Genomic DNA, 20,844 nt, shown 5'->3' with positions numbered 1-20,844 from the left:
TTATTATGCATATCATAGCCACACGTGTCCTGTAACAAAATCTTTCGTTGTATTCAATCCCTCTCTCCCTTTGCGTCAGTATTATGTCAGGACCCAGGCCTGTTGTCATAAGTGGCCCCTCAGGGGCAGGAAAGAGCACTCTGCTGAAGAAGCTGCTGAAGGACTACAAGGGAGTTTTCGGCTTCAGCATATCACGTACGTATTGTGTCACCCAACATGTAGTTTCCAGTGGTAGCCGCAGCAGGATCTATCCCCACTGTCTCAGCCTTATCTAACTACAGGCCGTATGTCATAGTACTTGGAGTGTGATATTTCTGTAGACCACTCATATTCAAACAATTTATAACAGTTTAGTTATGGCTGTGCTGATTGGTGCGAGATAGGGATATCCACTGTCACCATTTCACTTCTTGATGGCTATCGATTGGATCATGAGGAAGACCACTGAGCACAAAAGAAACAGCATACAGTTAGGGTTGTCTGGCATATCTTTGAATGCTCATCATTGGTTGAGGTTATTGATATCATTCTGTATCATTTATGACATGTATGCTCACAGAATAAGATGAGTGTTACATTTATGGTCACTGAATGTGTCCTTACAGATACAACAAGGGACCCACGTCCAGGAGAGGTAGATGGCAAAGGTACAGTATCATTCTCTTACTCATAAATGTCACTAAACCCAGAAGGATATCAGTGGTGCTCTCCAGACCAAGAATGAAGCTGGTCTTCTACTGTATCTTTAGTAAGAATTTCCTACTGTATGAACGCCAGGCCTCAAACTTAATGTGTGTTGCAGTGCCATGAATGTTGAGTGGTGGCAGTTACAGTGCCTTCAGAAAGTATTCACACCCCTTGACTTTTTCCACATTTTGTTATGTTACAAAGTGGGATTAAAATGGATTTAATTGTAATTTTCTGACAATCTACACCAAATACTCTGTAATTTCAAAATGGAAGAATTTTTTAAACATTTGTAAAAATAAAAATAAATAATAATAATAAAAAAAAGGTATATATTGATAAGTACTCAACCCCCTGAGTCAATAGAGGGTTCAATCACCTTTGGCAGCGATTACAGCTGTGAGTCTTTCTGGGTAAGTCTCTAAGAGCTTTGCACACCTGGATTGTGCAATATTTGCACATTATTCTTTAAAAAAGTATTGTCAAGTTCGTTGTTGATCATTGTTAGACAGCCATTTTCAAGTCTTGCCATAGATTTTTAAGCAGATTTAAGTCAAAACTGTAACTAGGCCACCCAAAAACATTCAACGTTGTCTTGGTAAGACACCCCAGTGTATATTTGGCCTTGTGTTTTAGATTATAGTCCTGCTGAAAGGTGAATTTGACTCGCAGTGTCTGTTGGGAAGCGGCCCGAACCAGGTTTTCCTCTCGGATTTAGCTCTATTCTGTTTCTTCTCATCCTTAAAAACTCCCTAGTCCTTGCTGATGACAAGCATACCCATAACATGATGGAGCCACCACCATGCTTGAAAATATGATATAAGAGTGGTACTCGGTGATGTGCTGTGTTGGAAAGTTCCTTCTTTGCCACATGTTTTGCAGTTTTACTTTTATGACTTATTGCAAACAGAAAGCATGTTTTGGAATATATTTATTCTGTACAGGCTTCCTTCTTTTCACTCTGTGATTTAGGTTAGTATTTTGGAGTAACTGCAATGTTGTTATTCCATCCACAGCCGTTAAACTCTAACTGTTTTAAAGTGACCACTGACCTCATGTTGAAATCCTTGAGGTGTTTCCTTCCTCTCCGGCAACTAGTTAGGAAGGACGCCTGTATCTTTGTAGTGACTGGGTGTATTGATACATCATCCAATGTGTAATTAATAAGTTCACCATGCTCAAAGGGGTATTCAATGTCTGTTTTTTTATCTGGAAATAGGTGCCCTTCTTTGAGGCATTGGAAAACCTCCCTCGTCTTTCTGGTTGAATTTGTGTTTGAAATTCACTGCTCGACTGAGGGACCTTACAGATAAGTGTATGTGTTGGGATACAGAGATGAGGTAGTCATTAAAAAAAAACGTATTATGTGAAAATTTGCCATAACAAAAGGGTTGAATAGCTATTGACTCAAGATATTTCAGCTTTTCATTTTTCATTAATTTGTTAATTTCAAAAATATACTTCCACTTTGACATTAGGGGGTATTGTGTGTAGGCCAGTGGTACAAAATATCAATGTAATCCATTTTCAATTCAGGCTGTTTCACAACAAAAAAGCCAAGGGGTTGAATACTTTCTGAAGGCACTTGTGTTATATTACTGCATAGACTATTAATGTTCAGACAGCTCGCTGAAGAGCCAAAAGAGATGTTTTCCATCATACATAAGTATAACTAAAGACAGAAAACAACATTAAAGTGAATGTACGTAGTATGACATGAACTCAGCAAAAAAAGAAACATCCTCTCACTGTCAACTGCATTTATTTTCAGCAAACTTAACATGTGTAAATATTTGTATGAACATAACAAGATTCAACAACTGAGACATCAACTGAACAAGTTCCACAGACATGTGACTAACAGAAATTGAATAATGTGTCCCTGAAACAAGGGGGGGTCAAAATCAAAAGTAACTGTCTGTATCTGATGTGGCCACCAGCTGCATTAAGTACTGCTGTGCATCTGCTCCTCATGGACTGCACCAGATTTGCCAGTTCTTGCTGTGAGATGTTACCCCACTCTTCCACCAAGGCACCTGCAAGTTCCCGGACATTTTTGGGGGGAATGGCCCTAGCCCTCACCCTCCGATCTAACAGGTCCCAGACGTGCTCAATGGGATTGAAGTCCGGGCTCTTCGCTAGCCATGGCAGAACACTGACATTCCTGTCTTGCACGAAATCACACACAGAACGAGCAGTATGGCTGGTGGCATTGTCATGCTGGAGGGTCATGTCAGGATGAGCAGGAAGGGTACCACATGAGGCAGGAGGAAGTCTTCCCTGTAACGCACAGCATTGCCTGCAATGACAACAAGCTCAGTCCGATGATGCTGTGACACACCGCCCCAGACCATGACGGACCCTCCACCTCCAAATCGATCCCGCACCAGAGTACAGGCCTTAGTGTAACGCTCATTCCTTCGTCGATAAACGCGAATCCGACCATCACCCCTGGTGAGACAAAACCACGACTCGTCAGTGAAGAGATCTTTTTTTTGGTCCAGCGACGGTGGGTTTGTGCCCACAGGCAACGTTGTTGCCGGTAATGTCTGGTGAGGACCTGCCTTACAACAGGCCTACAAGCCCTCAGTCCAGCCTCTCTCAGCCTGTTGCGGACAGTCTGAGCACTGATGGAGGGATTGTGCGTTCCTGGTGTAACTCAGGCAGTTGTTGTTGCCATCCTGTATCTGTCCCGCTGTGTGATGTTCGGATGTACCGATCCTGTGCAGGTGTTGTTACACGTGGTCTGCCACTGCGAGGACAATCAGCTGTCCGTCCTGTCTCCCTGTAGTGCTGTCTTAGGCGTCTCACAGTACGGACATTGCAATTTATTGCTCTGGCCACATCTGCAGTCCTCATGCCTCCGTGCAGCATTCCTAAGGCACATTCACACAGATGAGCAGGGACCCTGGGCATCTTTCTTTTGGTGTTTTTCAGAGTCAATAGAAAGGCCTCTTTAGTGTCCTAAGTTTTCATAACTGTGACCTTAATTGCCTACCGTCTGTAAGCTGTTAATGTCTTAACAACCATTCCACAGGTGCATGTTCATTAGTTGTTTATTGTTCATTGAACCAGCATGGGAAACAGTGTTTTAAACCCTTTACAATGAAGATCTTTGAAGTTATTTCAATTTTTATGAATTATCTTTGAAAGACAGGCTCCTAAAAAAGGGACGTTTCTTTTTTTGCTGAGTTTATATCAGAGATATATTACTAGACTCTTATGGATCTTGAGTCATTTTTTATAATTTTATATTCATAGGACATTTATAAGACATTTAGCCTAATTGTAAACAACTATCATATCATATTGCCCATAAACTGTAAAATATATACAGTACCAGTCAAAAGTTTGGACACACCTACTCATTCAAGGGTTTTCTTTATTTTTACTATTTTATACATTGTAGAACAATAGTGAAGACATCAACACTATGAATTAACACACATGGAATCATGTAGTGACCAAAAAGTGTTAAACAAATCAAAATATATTTTAGATTCTTCAAAGTAGCCACCCTTTGCCTTGATGACAGCCTTGCACACTCTTGGAATTCTCTCAACCAGCTTCATGAGGAATGCTTTTCCAACAGACTTGAAGGAGTTCACACATATGCTGAGCACTTATCGGCTGCTTTTCCTTCACACTGCAGTCCAACTCATCCTAAAACCATCTCAATTGGGTTGAGGTCGGGTGATTGTGGAGGCCAGGTCATCTGATTCAGAAGAATGGCGCCGAAGGAGATGGCTGCCGTTTTACGCTCCCGTAACCAATTGTGGTATTTTGTATGTTTTTTTGCATTATTTGTAACTTATTTTGTACGTAATTTTTCTGCCACCGTGTCTTATGACCGAAAAGATCTTCAAGATATCAGGACATTACTCACCCCGTACTGGAGGAATAGTTTTTATTCAATGATTCAGATGGGAAGGATTTACTTCAGACGGCCGACAAGGCCCTCATCCCCGTCATTCGCAGGAGAAAGAAACAGAGGTATCGAGTACGAAGATCCGGGTGCCTTGTAAGGATCCGTCGCCGATAGGGTAATCTACCTTTTACCAACGGTCCTATTAGCCAATGTACAATCAATAGATAATAAAACAGACAAACTACGATCATGTATATCCTACCAAAGGCACATTAAAAACTGTAAAACTTATGTTTCGTCGTGGCTGAACGACGAAATTAATAACATACAGCTGGCGGGCTTTAAGGTTTTTCGGCAGGATAGAACAGCAGCCTCTGGTAAGACAAGGGGTGACGGTCTATGTATATTTGTAAACAACAGCTGGTGCACAAAATCTAAGGAATTCTTGAGGTTTTGCTCGCCTATGGTAGAGTATCTGACGATAAGCTGTAGACCACACTATTTACCAAGAGAGTTTATCTATATTTCTCGTAGCTGTCTATATACCACCACAAACCGATGCTGGCACTAAGACAGCACTCAATGAGCTGTATACGGCCATAAGCAAACAGGAAAATGCTCATCCAGAGGCGGCACTACTAGTGGCCGGGGACTTAATTGCAGGGAAACTCAAATATGTTTGACCCAATTTCTACCAGCATGTTAAATGTGCAACCAGAGGGAAAACAACTCTAGACCACCTTTACTCCACACACAGAGATGTGTACAAAGCTCTCCCTCGCCATCCATTTGGAAAATATGACCATAATTCTACCCTCCTGATTCCTGCTTACAAGCAAAAACTAAAGCAGGAAGCACCGGTGACTCGCTCAATAGAAAGTGGTCAGATGAAGCAGATGCTAAGCTACAGGACTGTATTGCTAGCACAGACTGGAATATGTTCCGGGATTCTTCCGATGGCATTAAGGAGTACACCACATCAGTCACTGGCTTCATCAATAAGTGCATCAATGACGTCGTCCCCACAGTGACCATATGTACATACCCCAACCATAAGCCATGGATTACAGGCAACATCCGCACTGAGTTAACGGTAGAGATGCCGCTTTCAAGGAGAGGGACTCCAACCTGGAAGCTTATAAGAAATCCCGCTATGCCCCCCGATTAACCATCCGACAGGCAAAGCGTCAATACAGGACGAAGAATGAATCGTACTACACCGGCTCCGATGCTCGTTGGATGTGGCAGGGCTTGCAAACTATTACAGACTACAAAGGGAAGCAAAGCCGCGAGCTGCCCAGTGACAAGAGCCTACCAGACAAACTAAATCACTTCTTAGCTCGCTTCGAGGCAAGTAACACTGAAGCATGCATAAGAGCATCAGCTGTTTCGGACGACTGTGTGATCACGCTCTCTGTAGCAATGTGAGTAAGACCTTTAAACAGGTCAACATTCACAAGGCCGCAGGGCCAGATGGATTACCAGGACGTGTACTCCGAGCATGCGCTGACAAACTGGCAAGTGTCTTCACTGACTTATTCAACCTGTCCCTGACGGAGTCTGTAATACCAACATGTTTCAAGCAGACCATCATAGTCCCTGTTCCCAAGAACACTGAGGTAACCTGCCCAATTTGCATACCGCCACAACAGATCCACAGATGATGCAATCTCTATTGCACTCAACACTGCCCTTTCCCACCTGGACAAAATAAACACCTTTGTGAGAATGCTATTCATTGACTACAGCTCAGCGTTCAACACCATAGTGCCCTCGAAGCTCATCACTAAGCTAAGGTCCCTGGGACTAAACACCTCCCTCTGCAACTGGATCCTGGACTTCCTGATGGGCCGCCCCCAGGTGGTAAGGGTAGGTAACAACACATCTGCCACGCTGATCTTCAACACGGGGCCCCTCAGGGGTGCGTGCTCAGTCCCCTCCTGTACTCCCTGTCCCTAATGACTGCATGGCCAAGCACGACTCCAACACCATCATCAAGTTTTTTTTTTTTTTTTTTTTTTTTGTGTTAATTTTATCCCCTTTTCTCCCCAATTTTCGTGGTATCCAATCGCTAGTAATTACTATCTTGTCTCATCGCTACAACTCCCGTACGGGCTCGGGAGAGACGAAGGTCGAAAGCCATGCGTCCTCCGAAGCACAACCCAACCAAGCGGCACTGCTTCTTTAACACAGCGCGCCTCCAACCCGGAAGCCAGCCGCACCAATGTGTCGGAGGAAACACCGTGCACCTGGCCCCCTTGGTTAGCACGCACTGCGCCCGGCCCGCCACAGGAGTCGCTGGAGCGCGATGAGACAAGGATATCCCTACCGGCCAAACCCACCCTAACCCGGACGACGCTAGCCCAATTGTGCGTCGCCCCACGGACCTCCCGGTCGCGGCCGGCTGCGACAGAGCCTGGGCGAGAACCCAGAGACTCTGGTGGCGCAGTTAGCACTGCGATGCAGTGCCCTAGACCACTGCGCCACCCGGGAGGCACCATCATCAAGTTTGCTTATGACAACTCTGGTAGGCCTGATCACCAACAACTATGAGACAGCCTATAGTGAGGAGGTCAGTGACCTGGCCGTGTGGTTACAGGACAGCAACCTCTCCCTCAACGTACGTGATCAAGACAAAGGAGATGATTGTGGACTACAGGAAAAGCATGACAGAGCACTCCCCCTTTCTCATCAACGGGGCTTCAGTGGAGCAGGTTGAGAGCTTCAAGTTCCTTGGTGTCCACATCACCAACAAACTATCATGGTCCAAACACACTAAGACAGAAGAGGGCACGACAAAGTCTATTCAGGACAAAGTCTACTCAGGAGACTGAAAAGATTTGCAATGGGTCCTCAAATCCTCAAAAGGTTCTACAGCTGCACCATCGAGAGCTTCCTGACTGGTTGCATCAATGCCTGGTATGGCAACTGCTTGGCCTCTGACCACAAGGCACTACAGAGAGTAGTGCGTACAGCCCAGTACATAACTGGGGCCGAGCTACCTACCATCCAGGACCTCTATACCAGGCAGTGTCAGAGGAAGGCCCTAAATATTGTCAAAGACTCCAGCCACCCTAGTCATGGACTGTTCTCTCTGCTACCGCACGGCAAACGGTACCGGAGCGCCAAGTCTAGGTCCAAAAAGCTTCTTAACAGCTTCTTACCCCAAGCCATAAGACCCCTGAACAGCCAATCAAAGGGCTACCCAGACCCTTCTTTTACACTGCTGCTACTCTGTTTGTTATCTATGCATAGTCACTTTAACTCTACCTACATGTACGTATTACTTCAATTACCTCGACTAACCGGTGCCCCCGCACATTAACTCTGTACCGCTACCCCCGTATAAAGCCTCGCTATTGTTTTTTTACTGCTGCTGTTTAATTATTTTTTACTTACATTTGTTTCTTAACTTTTTCTTAACTGTTTTCTTCTTAACTTCTTAAAGCATTGTTGGTTAAGGGCTTGTATGTAAGCATTTCACTGTAAGGTCTACACCTGTTGTATTTGGTGCATTTGACAAAACGTTTGAATTGATTTGATTATCACTCTCCGTCTCGGTCAAATAGCCCTTACACAGCCTGGAGGTGTGTTGGGTCATTGTGCTTTTGAAAAACAAATCTAATCACATCAAATTTTATTGGTCACATACACATGGTTAGCAGATGTTATTGCGAATGTAGCGAAATGCTTGTGTTTCTAGTTCCGACAGTGCAGCAATATCGAACAATTCCACAACAAATACCTAATACACACAAATATAAATAAAGGAATGGAATAAGAATATATAAATATGTGGATGAGCAATGTCAGAGCGCATAGGCTAGGATGCAATAGATAGTATAGAATACAGTATATACATATGAGATGAGTAATGCAAGATTTGTAAACATCATTAAAGTGGCATTATTAAAGTGAATTGTGTTCCATTTTTTTGAAGTGGCCAATGATTTCAAGTCTGTATTTAAGCTGCAACCTCTCTGTCTGATAGCCTTGAGATAGAAGCTGTTTTTCAGTCTCTTAGTCCCAGGTTTGATGCACCTGTATTGACCTCGCCTTCTGGGTGGTAGTGTGGTGAACAGGCAGGGGCTCGGGTGGTTGTTGTCCTTGATGATCTTTTTGGCCTTCCTGTGACATTGGGTGCTGTAGGTGTCCAGGAGGGCAGGTAGTGTTCCCCGGTGATGCGTTTTGCAGACCACACCATCCTCTGGAGAGCCCTGCGGTTGTGGGTGGTACAGTTGCCGTACCAGGCGGTGATACAGCCAGACAGGATGCTCTCAATTGTGCATCTGTAAAAGTTTGAGGGTTTTAGGTGACAAGCCAAATTTCTTCAGCCTCCTGAGGTTGAAGAGACGCTGTTGCCCCTTCTTCGCCACACTGTCTGTGTGGGTGGACCATTTCAGTTTGTTAGTGATGTGTACGCAGAGGAACTTAACTTTCCACCTTCTCCACTGCTGTCCCGTCGATGTGGATATGGGGTGTGCTCCCTTTGCTGTTTCCTGAAGTCTACGATCATCTCCTTTGTTTTCCTGAAACCACACTCTGAGAGCCATGCATGGCCACGCAGTCATGGGTGAACAGGGAGTACAGGAGCGGGCTGAGCACACACCCTTGTGGGCCCCCAGTGTTGAGGATCAGCGAAGTGGAGATGTTGTTTCCTCCCTTCATCACCTGGGGGTGGCCTTTCAGGAAGTCCAGAACCCAATTGCACAGGGTGGGGTTGAGACCCAGGGCCTCAAGCTTAATGATGAGCTTGGAGGGTACTATGGGGTTGAATGCTGAGCTATAGTAATTGAACAGCATTCTTACATAGGTATTCTTCTTGTCCAGATGGGATAGGGCAGTGTGCAGTGTGATGGCGATTGAATCATCTGTGAACCAATTAGGGCGGAAAACAAATTGAAGTGGGTCTAGGGTGACCAGTAAGGTGGAGGTGATCTGATCCTTGACTAGTCTCTCAAAGCACTTCATGATTACAGAAGTGAGAGCTACGGGGCGATAGTCATTTACTTCAATGTCCTTTGCATTCTTGGGTACAGGAACAATGGTGGCCATCTTGAAGCATGTGGGGACAGCAGCCTGGGATAAGGAGAGACTGAATATGTCCGTAAACACACCAGCCAGCTGGTCTGCGCATGCTCAGAGGAGGCAGCTAGGGATGCCGTCTGGGCCTGCAGCCTTGTCTTATGTCGGCCACAGAGAAGGAGAGCCCACCGTTCTCGGTAGCTGGCCTCGCTCGTCGGTGATGCTGTGTTATCCTCAAAGCGGGAAAAGAACCTGTTTAGCTTGTCTGGCAGCAAGACGTTGGTGTCCACGTGTGGGGGCACCGGTTAGTCAAGGTAATTGAGGTAATATGTACATGTAGGTAGAGTTATAGTGAGTATGCATAGTTAACAAACAGAGTAGCAGCAGCGTAAAAGAGGGGTCTGGGTAGCCCTTTGACCATGAAGGCCTGATTCACGCAGTCTCCTCTGAACAGTTAATGTTGAGATGTGTCTGTCACTTGAACCCTGTGAAGCATTTATTTGGTCTGCAATTTCAGAGGCTGGTAACTCTAATGAACTTATCCTCTGCAGCAGAGGTAACGCTGAGTCTTCCTTTCCCGTGGCGGTCCTCATGAGAGCCAGTTTCACCGTAGCGCTTGATGGTTTTTGCGACTGCACTTGAAGAAACTTTCAAAGTTCTTGACATTTTCCGCATTGACTGTAGTTTCTCTTTGCTTATTTGAGCTGTTCTTTCCATAATATGGACTTGGCTTTTACCAAATAGGGCTATCTTCTGTATACCACCTAATTTTTATCGCACAAATGTCACCATCCCAATTTTGTTTTTTTGTGCGGGCGCCCTGTGCCGCATCCAGACAAGATGCCGCTCTGGGCAGATGCCCATGTCGTCTATACCTAAATCCGTCACTGCAGGTGACTATCTCATGAAGCTGGTTGCAAGAATGCCAGGAGTGTGCAAGCTGAACACTTTTTTTCTCACTACACGATTCCGTGTGTTATTTCATAGTTTTGATGTCTTCACTATTATTCTACAATGTATAAAATAATTAAAATAAAGAAAAACCCTTGAATGAGTAGGTGTGTCCAAACTTTTGACTGGTACTGTATATACTGTATAAAAAAACTACTTCCAGGTTTTTCAGTACCGGCCGTGATCGGGAGTCCCATAGGGCGGCGCACAATTGGCCCAGCGCCGTCCGGGTTAGGGGAGGGTTTGTCCGGGGTAGGCCGTCATGGTAAAATAAGAATTTGTTCTTAACTGACTTGCCAAGTTAAATAAAGGTTAAATAAAAAAAAATCCACTCTTTCAATACCCTTTTGCCCTTTTTGTGCCTACACACCACCTCTTCTCCCACACTACTCCATACCTACGGACACTGAAGCGCCAATGCTTCTTACTCCCAAGCGAACTGCACCAATGGTTCTCCCAAGTATCCCCCTGTTAGATACAGGGATATACATATTTGTTTATGCCTTTTTTGTTTTCTCCATAGGCCTGTTCAGTCTGCCTATGCTTCTGGGAGCTACGTTACTGCCCGTAGCAGACGTCCTATCCTCTGTTTCATCCGCAGGTGTAGCTATCCTCCAAATTTAGGCTTCTATCGAACCACACCTAAATGTGATTCATAAAAACATTACTAAGAGAGAGTGATGGGGGTTACTTTCATATTTCAAGTACAGAGTGACCAAACACCAAGGGCTTAATAGTCACGGAAGGTACTCAATCTATTATTCAAAGGAACACAAATGCCAGTTTGCACTTTGGAGTAAAAAGCATTTGAAATTAGCCCCCTGTAATTCCTCAGTAGTGGATCCCCTCTCCAGACCCGAAGAGAGAAGTCTTCACACCCATAAAACATCTGTTATGTACCCATCATTAGCATCACAACAATTTGTTGAAATTGATAGGCTTCATAGTACAGCCGTTTGTTTAATATAGCTCCAGTTCAATAATATTAATGTATAGTATGGATCATAGCTGCTAGTGAGGTCTGGTCCTGTTGTAAAGGCAAATATCCTTGAGACTATTCTATTTCTTTGATCAATATACCTTTGTGTTTTCCTACGAAGAATTACACAGAAACTGCACCACCATGACAGTGAGCTTTGTTGGATTCAGTCTGTGATAGTTTACTACCCCCTATACATTCATTGTCTATTTTTCATTAATCGTTAAAATAATTTTCACCTTCATCCATTGAAATCCTCTATCCATCTACCTTTTACCTGGACACATTGTAATGTGCTTGGATTCATTCTGAACAAACCTGTAATGTCGTGATGCTAATGAGTATGCGTTGACGTCAGTGGCTCTAGGTTCAATATTGAGTGTTGTTGTCCCTGTAAATGTGATCGTGACAAGGTTGTCCTGTGTTACCTACAGAGTTCTCCCCACTGTGTTTGATCCACTGTCATGTTGTGGAGGAATAAGATAATCGCAATGGTAGGGACACAGTAATGTGTAGTGATGTGAATGCTAATTTCCCTGTCTACCGATACGTGTCCTTGCATTCATTCTATTAAACATGTTCTAGCGCCTGAATACTAATCAATGTAAATGCATTGTACCCTGTGAACTTACCCATTGTTGTTTTGAGAGAACTCCATCCAGCCTGACCGCTGACTAACCTCGTCTTCTTCTTCTTCTCTCCTGTCCGTTTCAAGATTACCACTTTACAAACAGGGAGGCTATGCAGGAGGATATTGACAAGGGGGAATTCATTGAAACTGATGAGTTTTCGGGCAACCTGTACGGAACAAGGTCGAGTATACTTTCAGAACTTTCTGTTGGCACCGAAATGTCTTACAGTGTGAATCAGTGATAGTTGTGGAAAGATATATCATTTCTAGATTGTTTTGTGGAATCGTGGATGCAATGAATAAACATAGCTATTTTATTTGTTTTTCTCCACAGTAAGAGTGCTGTACAGGACGTGAGGGCCAAGGGCCTCATTTGTATCTTGGACGTGGATATCGCAGGAGTGAGGCACATCAAGGAGACTAACCTGGACCCAATCTACATCTCTATCCAGCCCCCCTCTATTGAGGTCCTGGTAAGAGTCCACAACCATACATTCCACAGGGTTCTTCCACTGCAGGGGTCCGCAACAGGCGACACATTTGGCCCCTAAGCGATTTTTATTTGGCCCCCCAAAGTTTTCAGTAAAAAAATAAGAAAACATATGTTGTTGGACCAAGAAGACTGTTATATCACTAGGAATTCAACGAAAAAATACACGTCATTCATGAATTCTGTTCCCAACTATTCCTATGAATAAATTGAGAAATATGTGATTATGAAATTATGCTATTGTGAAATACATAATACATTTGAGCTTATTTGTGGTCCGTTTGTAGTGTACAGATTATTATAATTGTGTTCTAGCCCACTGACCATTCGCTCAGAAAAGAATCAGCCCTCGGCTGAATCTAGCTGCTACTGTATAAACTGTCATTGTTTTGGGGACCATTGATGTGGACAGGAAGAACGTCTGAGGGGTAGAGCGACGGAGACAGAGGAGAAAATACAGAGCCGCCTGGAAGAAGCCCGGACTGACATGGAGGAGTGTAGGTCCCCCATACTATCCTGTGTTAACTGGTTTTAAGACTACACATGCTCGACGGATAGGAATTGAACTAAGGATAGTCCATTTACATGCTTTTGACAATGATTTGAGTAGTGTTCTCATAATTGTTTCTTCACTCTTCTATTTTAGGCAACGAGCCTGGATTGTTTGACATTGTCATTGTCAACGATGACTTGGATGAGGCCTATGAGAAGTTGCAAAGTGTTCTTAAGGAGGTGAGTCTGAAAAGAAGACGATTGTCTAATGAGTAGATGGAGGAGTTGTTGATGACTAAATGTCCATGTTGGACAAGAATCATATGTACTGAGGTTCTGTAAATATACTTTACATTCTCATATCTGTCTCAACAGGAAATGTCGGATGTGATTCTGATGAAGGCCTTTCAAGGCCAAACCTGCTATTTAATTTCATTTTAATAGCGTTTATTGGTAATTACACAATTGGAACAAGGACTTTGTAAATACAAATGCACTCGCTGATGGTAATTCCACACAAATCCACTCGCTGAAGGTAATTCCACATGTGTAGTGACTCATGATCTATTTTATGTTATTATTTTATTACACATGTCCTTGATCCAGTATGCAACTAATATGTTTTGTAATTATACTTCTGGAAGTCACCTGTGTATTACCATGTCAAGAACTCCTACCCAAATGGGTAACCGAGGAGACATTAGGCATAACCCTTTTAGTTACTTTGTACTACGTAACAACATTTGACAACCAACATTGTAATTGCAATGTTGTTATAAAGGATATACATGTATTTACAATGTATTTACCCAAGAGCAAGCAACTTAATATGTAATTACCGTTTTTGGAAAAGGTAAGACATGCTTTGATTTTGTTTACCTGGACACTATCTCCTAATGATAACGTTTTAGCATTTATGACATAAAATCAATTCAAAATAATCATAAAGGAACTTTTTAGATACACAATCAATTGAAGACACAGATTTGTACATTGTTAACAATGTTTGTTTTTGACAATGTAATGTAGCTACAGGCCTAGCTACTCGTCTACAGCATTGTATTACATGAGATTGATTTTGAATATGAATCTTTATTAAATCTATTAAAGGCCCAGTGCAGTCAAACTTCTGTTTTTTCCTGTGTTTTGTATCATTTTGCACAGCTGATGAAACTAACACTGTAAAAAGTGTGAAAAAATTTGATCAGTGTTATGTCCTGATAGCTGCTGGTTGAAAATACAATCTATACAGGATCTTCTATTCAGCAGGTTTTGCATGGATGGAATTTTTGGCTTGCCACATGAGATCACAAGGCAAAATACTTTAATAGACCTATAATAAAGAGACTTTGTAACTATATAGTAATTCAAAAGGTTACTTCACTCTACCTTAAGTTGCTTGCTCTTGGGTAAGCACATTGTAAATACATGTGCAACCTTTGTAACAACATTCTTCTAACCGTAACATTTGATCAGTGGGGATCCGTGAGAAAAAGCCTTCAGAAAAGGTCTAAGGATGTGTAGAATTATGTGTAATTTTTCTATTTACATTTTAATTTAATATTTTTTTCAATCATTTAAATGATATTCTGATTTCACCTCTTCAGTTTGTGTTGGAAAGGGAAGGGTTAAACACTGAAGAGAAAAAAGGTCCAATCAGGATTTTTCTTTGGTGGTCTCTGGGGAGAAAAATCTAGCTAGCTAAATCAGCCATTGGCGAGGCCCTCAGACACTAGACCGCATATTAATTAATTAATTACATCTTTATTTAACTAGGAAAGTCAGTTAAGGACAAATTCTTATTTACAATGACGGCCTACCCTGGCCAAACCCTAACCCGGATGACGCTGGGCCAATTGTGTGCCACCCGATGGGACTCCCAATCACAGTCGGTTGTGATACATCCTGGAATCGAACCAGAGTCTGTAGTGACGCCACTAGCACGGAGTTGCAGTGCCTTAGACCGTTGCGACACTCGGGAGCACCTATATATGAATGACAAAGCAATCATCGCGTGACACCATTAATTCCTATGTGAAGACTCAATAGCGCATTGAAACCAACTGAAGCAGTTTGAGCTACTCCAGGAAGTGAAGTTGCAGGCTAGCTCAGCGCTGCACCCTCTCATTGAGTAACTTAAGTTGAAGGCCTACTGTTTTCAAACGATCATCATTTGGTGAGTGGCACTGTTTTATTCAGCTCGCTTGCTGTTAGCTATCTCTCTGAAAATAATGCCTGCAAAACATTGTTGCATTTAAACTTTAGATCACCAGTTACATTGTGTGCTGAACGTGATAAAATATGTCTGCAATGGGAAGTAATAGTTGTGCATTTCAAAGGAATGGGTTGCTTTTAACAGCATGCTGTGTGTAAATGCTCTCTTTCTTTATGACATGTCTATATGTTTTCCAAAAATTGTTCTCGCCAATTTGATGTGTCACTGTTGTCACCACTAGGCTATTGGTGATAGTGAGATAGTGATGGTGTTAGGCTACCACGGGTTGTTTTAAGCGGTTGTTGTTGCTGGTCGCATTATTCCATGCTGAGCGTGTGAGTGACAGCCCGGTGCTGGCTCAGGCTTGTTTGATTGATTAATGATGTCATCAAAAAGTATTGCTACTCCTACATTAGAGCTAGATGTAATGCTGTGGGCATTAAGGGCCCGATCCCGATTAAGAATGTACAGTATTCCTTTCCTAGGCACTTCTCAGTATTTGGTATTCACGCTTACCTTTTTTCAGTCGCCTAGCTTGCTCTGAATACATTTCATTCAACCATTGAAAACCGTCCCACTTACTGGCCAACAGATTTTCTCGTGGAGTTTTCATTCAATGGGGGTTTCAGTATGTTCATCTTAAGTCATCTGTTTAAATACGGTATACCTTTCATGTGATTTTCTATTGACAGACTCAATAGAACAAATATATCGAGAGAGCAGGTACAGCATATAGAGATCAATTTCCCAAAAAACCTCATCTATGCATATTCATCTCTGTTTCAGGACCAACTGGTAGATTTAAAAATACTCGGATATTGTAGATTATTTAGGCAATTTGTTTTATGAAAGTAGGTAGGCTATGAATAAAATACTGACTGTGTCTCCAGATTGTGGCTAATATTTAACATGATACACATTTTAAAAGAAAAAGAAAAGCCTGGTCATATAATCAAAACATTCTAAAGCGTAGTCATCAACCCACCAGGTTCAGCCCTACAGAAGCCTATACATAGCTTGGGTCTCCAAATGTAATTCATGCAAATTATGAGGGTATTCAATTATAATTCTGAATAACGGGGCTGCAGTGCATGCCATGTTGATATGATTTTCAGTTGACTTCCATATGGCTGGTTTCACATTCATCTCCAGGCATCAAAGTCAAAAATCATCCAAAAAATTGCTATGTATATTTACAATCCCCTTCTCCAAACGGATGATTAATTTACCTAACTCTTATCAATGTATAAATTACAGTGCATGGAGAAGGCTGTTATTTGTATCTTGGAACCAGCAGGTTCGCTCGACCTTATTGCTGGTTTCCTCGCGTGTAAAGCTGGTGGAATTATGAGTGAATTAAGTCAAGGTCAGAATATGGCGTATCTGTAGACACACCTCTGCCACGCCTTCATTTATTTGCAACCTGGTCTCAGAGCATTTCCTATTATTCTGTACGTAAATCTGAGACGTTCCATTTAGTATGACATGCTACGTTTCGTATGGTATGTATTCATTTGTGGATGTCCATCACCCATTTCGTATGATATGTTACAAATACCTTGCTAACGTTAGCTAGGCTAGGGGTTAGGGTTAAGGTTAGGGCTAAGTTTAGGAGTTAGGTTAAATGGTTAGGGTCAGGTAAAGTGTTAGCTAAAGGTTTACGGTATGGGTTAGCTAAGATGCTAAGTAGTTGCAAAGTAGCTAAAAAGTAGTAAGCCGCTGAAAAATTGCTAAAATGCTAAAGTTGTCCGTGATGAGATTCAAATTCTAAACCTTTGGGTTGCTAGATGTTTGCGTTATACGCGTTTTTGCCTTAAGTAACCATCTGTCTTACAGTATGTAACATATCATACTAAATGGATTGTCGTCTCGGATTTACATACAAAATAGCAGAGGTGGGACCAAGTCATTGTTTTACAAGTCACAAGTAAGTCTCAAGTCTTGGCACTCAAGTCCCAAGTCAAGACAGGCAAGTCCGAGTCAAGTCAAGACCGTCAAGTATCAGTCTTGGCACTCAAGTCTCAAGTCCTAAACTTTGAGTTTCGAGTCCTAAACAAGTCATAATGTGCTCTTCACCAAATGTAATACCATTTCATATTTTTAACAAGAGTAATAGTTAGTATATTACATTTACGCAACTCATGAATGCTTTCAAAAATATCTATATGTTTATTACTTTCCAAATAAGCGTTATATTTCCATGGAAATACATTGGTAGCCATGAGAAAGACCCCCCCCCCCCCCCCAATAGCGATCGACTATCGAGGATCACAATCGGGCGATGTAGGCTTGTACACAATCGCCCAACCTTACACACACACACACACACACACACACACACACACTCAGCAGTAACATCAGGCAGGATTTAGGCTACAAACTGCCTAGCCAGTTGTAGCTCAATCTTGGGTGCAATGATCACGTTCCCGCACTGACTGACTGTGTGGAGGCTCATTGATTTAACGTTACGTTAGCCTACATGATACACTAGTAAAGTAATAAAATATATAGCTGTCGGCTATATTAGCCACGACTTTGTTCAGCTTCAAATGTCGAACAAAGTTGGAAATTGTTGTGCCTCCGTCTGTAATTTTCTTCCCGAATGTTTTGCAAGTTGCAATCCATTTTTTGTTGATACAGGGTCCTCTTTATATCTGAAAATAATAATTTGGGGTATCATCTTTCCAAGGGCTCCATCTGAATTCACTGCCACGCACAACTTTTTCTCAGCTGGCACAATTTGATTGGCTGCTGTCCGATTCAAACTAATCCGTTAAATGAAGAGTTGATGCGCTGCACACTTTTATTAATAACATCATTTTTTACATTTGGGCTTGGGGAGGGTATCAAGTCAGGTCGAGTCATAAGGCTCAAGTCCAAGTCAAGTCACGAGACATTGGTGTTAAGGTCAAAGTTGAGTTGCAAGTCATCATATTTGTGACTCGAGTCTGACTCGAGTCCAAGTCATGTGACTCGAGTCCACACCTCTGCAGAATAGTATGAAATGCCTTGAGACCAGGTTGTTATTTGAGCTCCACCTCAAACCAATAGTGGGTGAATAGCAAGCATTTCTCATGCTTAAATTCAAGGCCAGGATATTCATGGAGAAGAAAAGCTGCATAAAAATGGAATAACGTCCCATTTACACTCTCTAAACTCCGGTAGGAATCGGGGCTTAAGTGATCCCCCCCCCCCCCCCCCCCGAAGGTCCAATAGTCACGGTTCACCACTGCATTTGATTCAATATACCTGGTCTATGTAGCATGGCAATTAAACGTTTTACTGAAAACAATCTTTAGTTAATGGCAGGGTATGCCTTGTTACAAGTGTTGTTACCAGGTCCTAGTCTACTAAGATCCACATATCAAGACCTTGTCAACCCGTGAGACTAGCTGGTGATTTGGTTTTACTGGCCCGTTGTAGTTACATGTAGCAATGTTACCCGTTGGGATTAGAGTTCATAACATGGTAATACACAGGTGACTTCCAAAAGTGTAACTACAAAACCTATGAGTTACATACTGGAACAAAGAAATGTGTAATAACATAATATAGAACACGAGTAATTTCACAACATATGTGTATTTACCTTCAATGCCAGTCTGTGTTCCGGTTGTGTAATAACCTATACTGATAAACTCTTACTATGTTATTACATAACACTTCATATACAACTACAATGTTTTTTCTACAGTTATTGCTGTGTAGTTACATATTTATAGGGGCATCTTAAATGATGGTACAGTGTTACCCAAGTTGGCAATTGTGTGCGAGAGTTGTGCCTTTTCCTTCCTAAAGCCATACAGATTTTATTAAATGTTTCACAGATTATATTTCTTGAAAATTGAGGCAAAAAGCCAATGGAAAAAGCAAGTGTGCCTTCTTCAAATACTATAGCGACCTTAGCCCAACACTTACTGACCCAATCAAGCCTCTTGGTGAGGCTAACCTCTTGGTGAGGCTAAAAGAGGCATAGTTCAGCTATAATCTTAGAGGAAGTTGTGTATCTCTTTACTGAAGATTGAGGACATTCTTTTTGCTATAATCTTGCAATTTTTCCTGTACAATTTTTTTATTTTTTCGATTTGTATTTTATTTTTGCGAAAAGTAAAGAAGGTAATCAGTTAAGCATTTAATTACATTTGTATGGCCTAATGCTCATAATTTTTGGGTCACACCGCTACTCACGTTTTTTGAGCGCCTTCTACTCCTCTCCTCAACAGGAAATAACAAAAGTTCAGGAGGTCATCAAGTCATAAGGAGCTACAGTAACAGTGTCCCAGTCTTCCTCTTGCCTGGTACTTTACAGGAGATATGAAGACTTTTACTCCAGCATGAAGGACACCATCTATGATACTGCATCAACACCGAAACACAATAAGATCCACTCCCCTGACATCAGCTGATTTAGCCACATAAACAACTGTTCTGAGCGTTGTAGAGAAACGTACAATATGCATCTAAGACCAGGTGTTGGAACTGGTTCGAGAAACAGAATCAGAATGAAAGTGATCTATACTGTTCCAGAACAAGGAAACTATTTAAAAAAACTGAAAACTGGTTAATAACGTTATTTTACACTTCTGACATTTTTATAATAATGGTTCTGTTCAGAACAAAACGATTGGAAAACAATGTTGTTTCCAATACATTCTTAGAGTCAATAGATCATGAGAAAAGGGTAAGGGCATAGGGCATTTGATAGGTACAGTTGAAGTCGGAAGTTTACATACACTTAGGTTGGAGTCATTAAAACTATTTTTTCAACCACTCCACAAATTGTTAACAAACTATAGTTTTGGCAAGTCGGTTAGGACATCTACTTTGTGCATGACAAGTAATCTTTCCAACAATTGTTTACAGACAGATTATTTCACTTATTAAACTCACTGTATCACAATTCCAGTGGGTCAGAAGTTCACATACACTAAGTTTACTGTGCCTTTAAACAGCTTGGAAAATTCCAGAAAATGATGTCATGGCTTTAGAAGCTTCTGAAGCTAATTGACATCATTTAAGTCAATTGGAGGTGTACCTGTGGATGTATTTCAAGGCCTATCGTCAAACTCAATGCCTCTTTGCTTGACATTATGGGAAAATCAAAGGAAATCAGCCAAGACCTCAGAAAAGAAATTGTAGACCTCCACAAGTCTGGTTCATCCTTGGGAGCAATTTCAAAATACCTGAAGGTACCACTTTCATCTGTACAAACAATAATACGCAAGTATAAACACCAATGGACCACGCAGCCGTAATAATGCTCAGAAAGGAGACACGTTCTGTCTCCTAGAGATGAACGTACTTTGGTGCGAAAAGTGCAAATCAATCCCAGAACAACAGCAAAGGACCTTGTGAAGATGCTGGAGGAAACAGGTACAAAAGTATCTATATCCACAGTAAAATGAGTCCTATATCGACATAACATGAAAGGGCGCTCAGCAAGGAAGAAGCCACTACTCCAAAACCGTCATAAAAAAGCCAGACTACGGTTTGCAACTGCACATGG

General features: G+C 42.1%; 1 protein-coding gene across 1 annotated transcript; it reads left to right on the top strand.

Annotated features, from left to right (window-relative positions):
• Nucleotides 1-83: 83 nt before the first annotated feature.
• LOC120054400 (guanylate kinase-like) lies at nt 84-19,597 on the top strand. The gene is made up of 7 exons (XM_039001814.1): nt 84-195; nt 606-647; nt 12,226-12,322; nt 12,476-12,614; nt 13,044-13,128; nt 13,278-13,363; nt 19,562-19,597. The coding sequence occupies exons 1-7, from the start codon at nt 84-86 to the stop codon at nt 19,595-19,597; spliced, it is 597 nt and encodes a 198-aa protein (XP_038857742.1).
• The last annotated feature ends 1,247 nt before the right edge of the window (nt 19,598-20,844 follow it).

Source organism: Salvelinus namaycush, chromosome 10, assembly GCF_016432855.1.
Source record: "Salvelinus namaycush isolate Seneca chromosome 10, SaNama_1.0, whole genome shotgun sequence".
Classification (NCBI taxonomy): domain Eukaryota; kingdom Metazoa; phylum Chordata; class Actinopteri; order Salmoniformes; family Salmonidae; genus Salvelinus; species Salvelinus namaycush.
The sequence above is the reverse complement of the archived record's forward strand: the minus strand, read 5'-3'. Positions and strand labels throughout refer to the sequence as shown.

Coding starts and splice junctions, on each gene's coding strand:
- LOC120054400 (XM_039001814.1), top strand. CDS start 84: ATGTCAGGACCCAGGCCTGTTGTCATAAGTGGCCCCTCAGGGGCAGGA. Junction 196..605: donor TTTCGGCTTCAGCATATCAC/GTACGTATTGTG, acceptor GTGTCCTTACAG/ATACAACAAGGGACCCACGT. Junction 13,364..19,561: donor TGCAAAGTGTTCTTAAGGAG/GTGAGTCTGAAA, acceptor TCTCCTCAACAG/GAAATAACAAAAGTTCAGGA.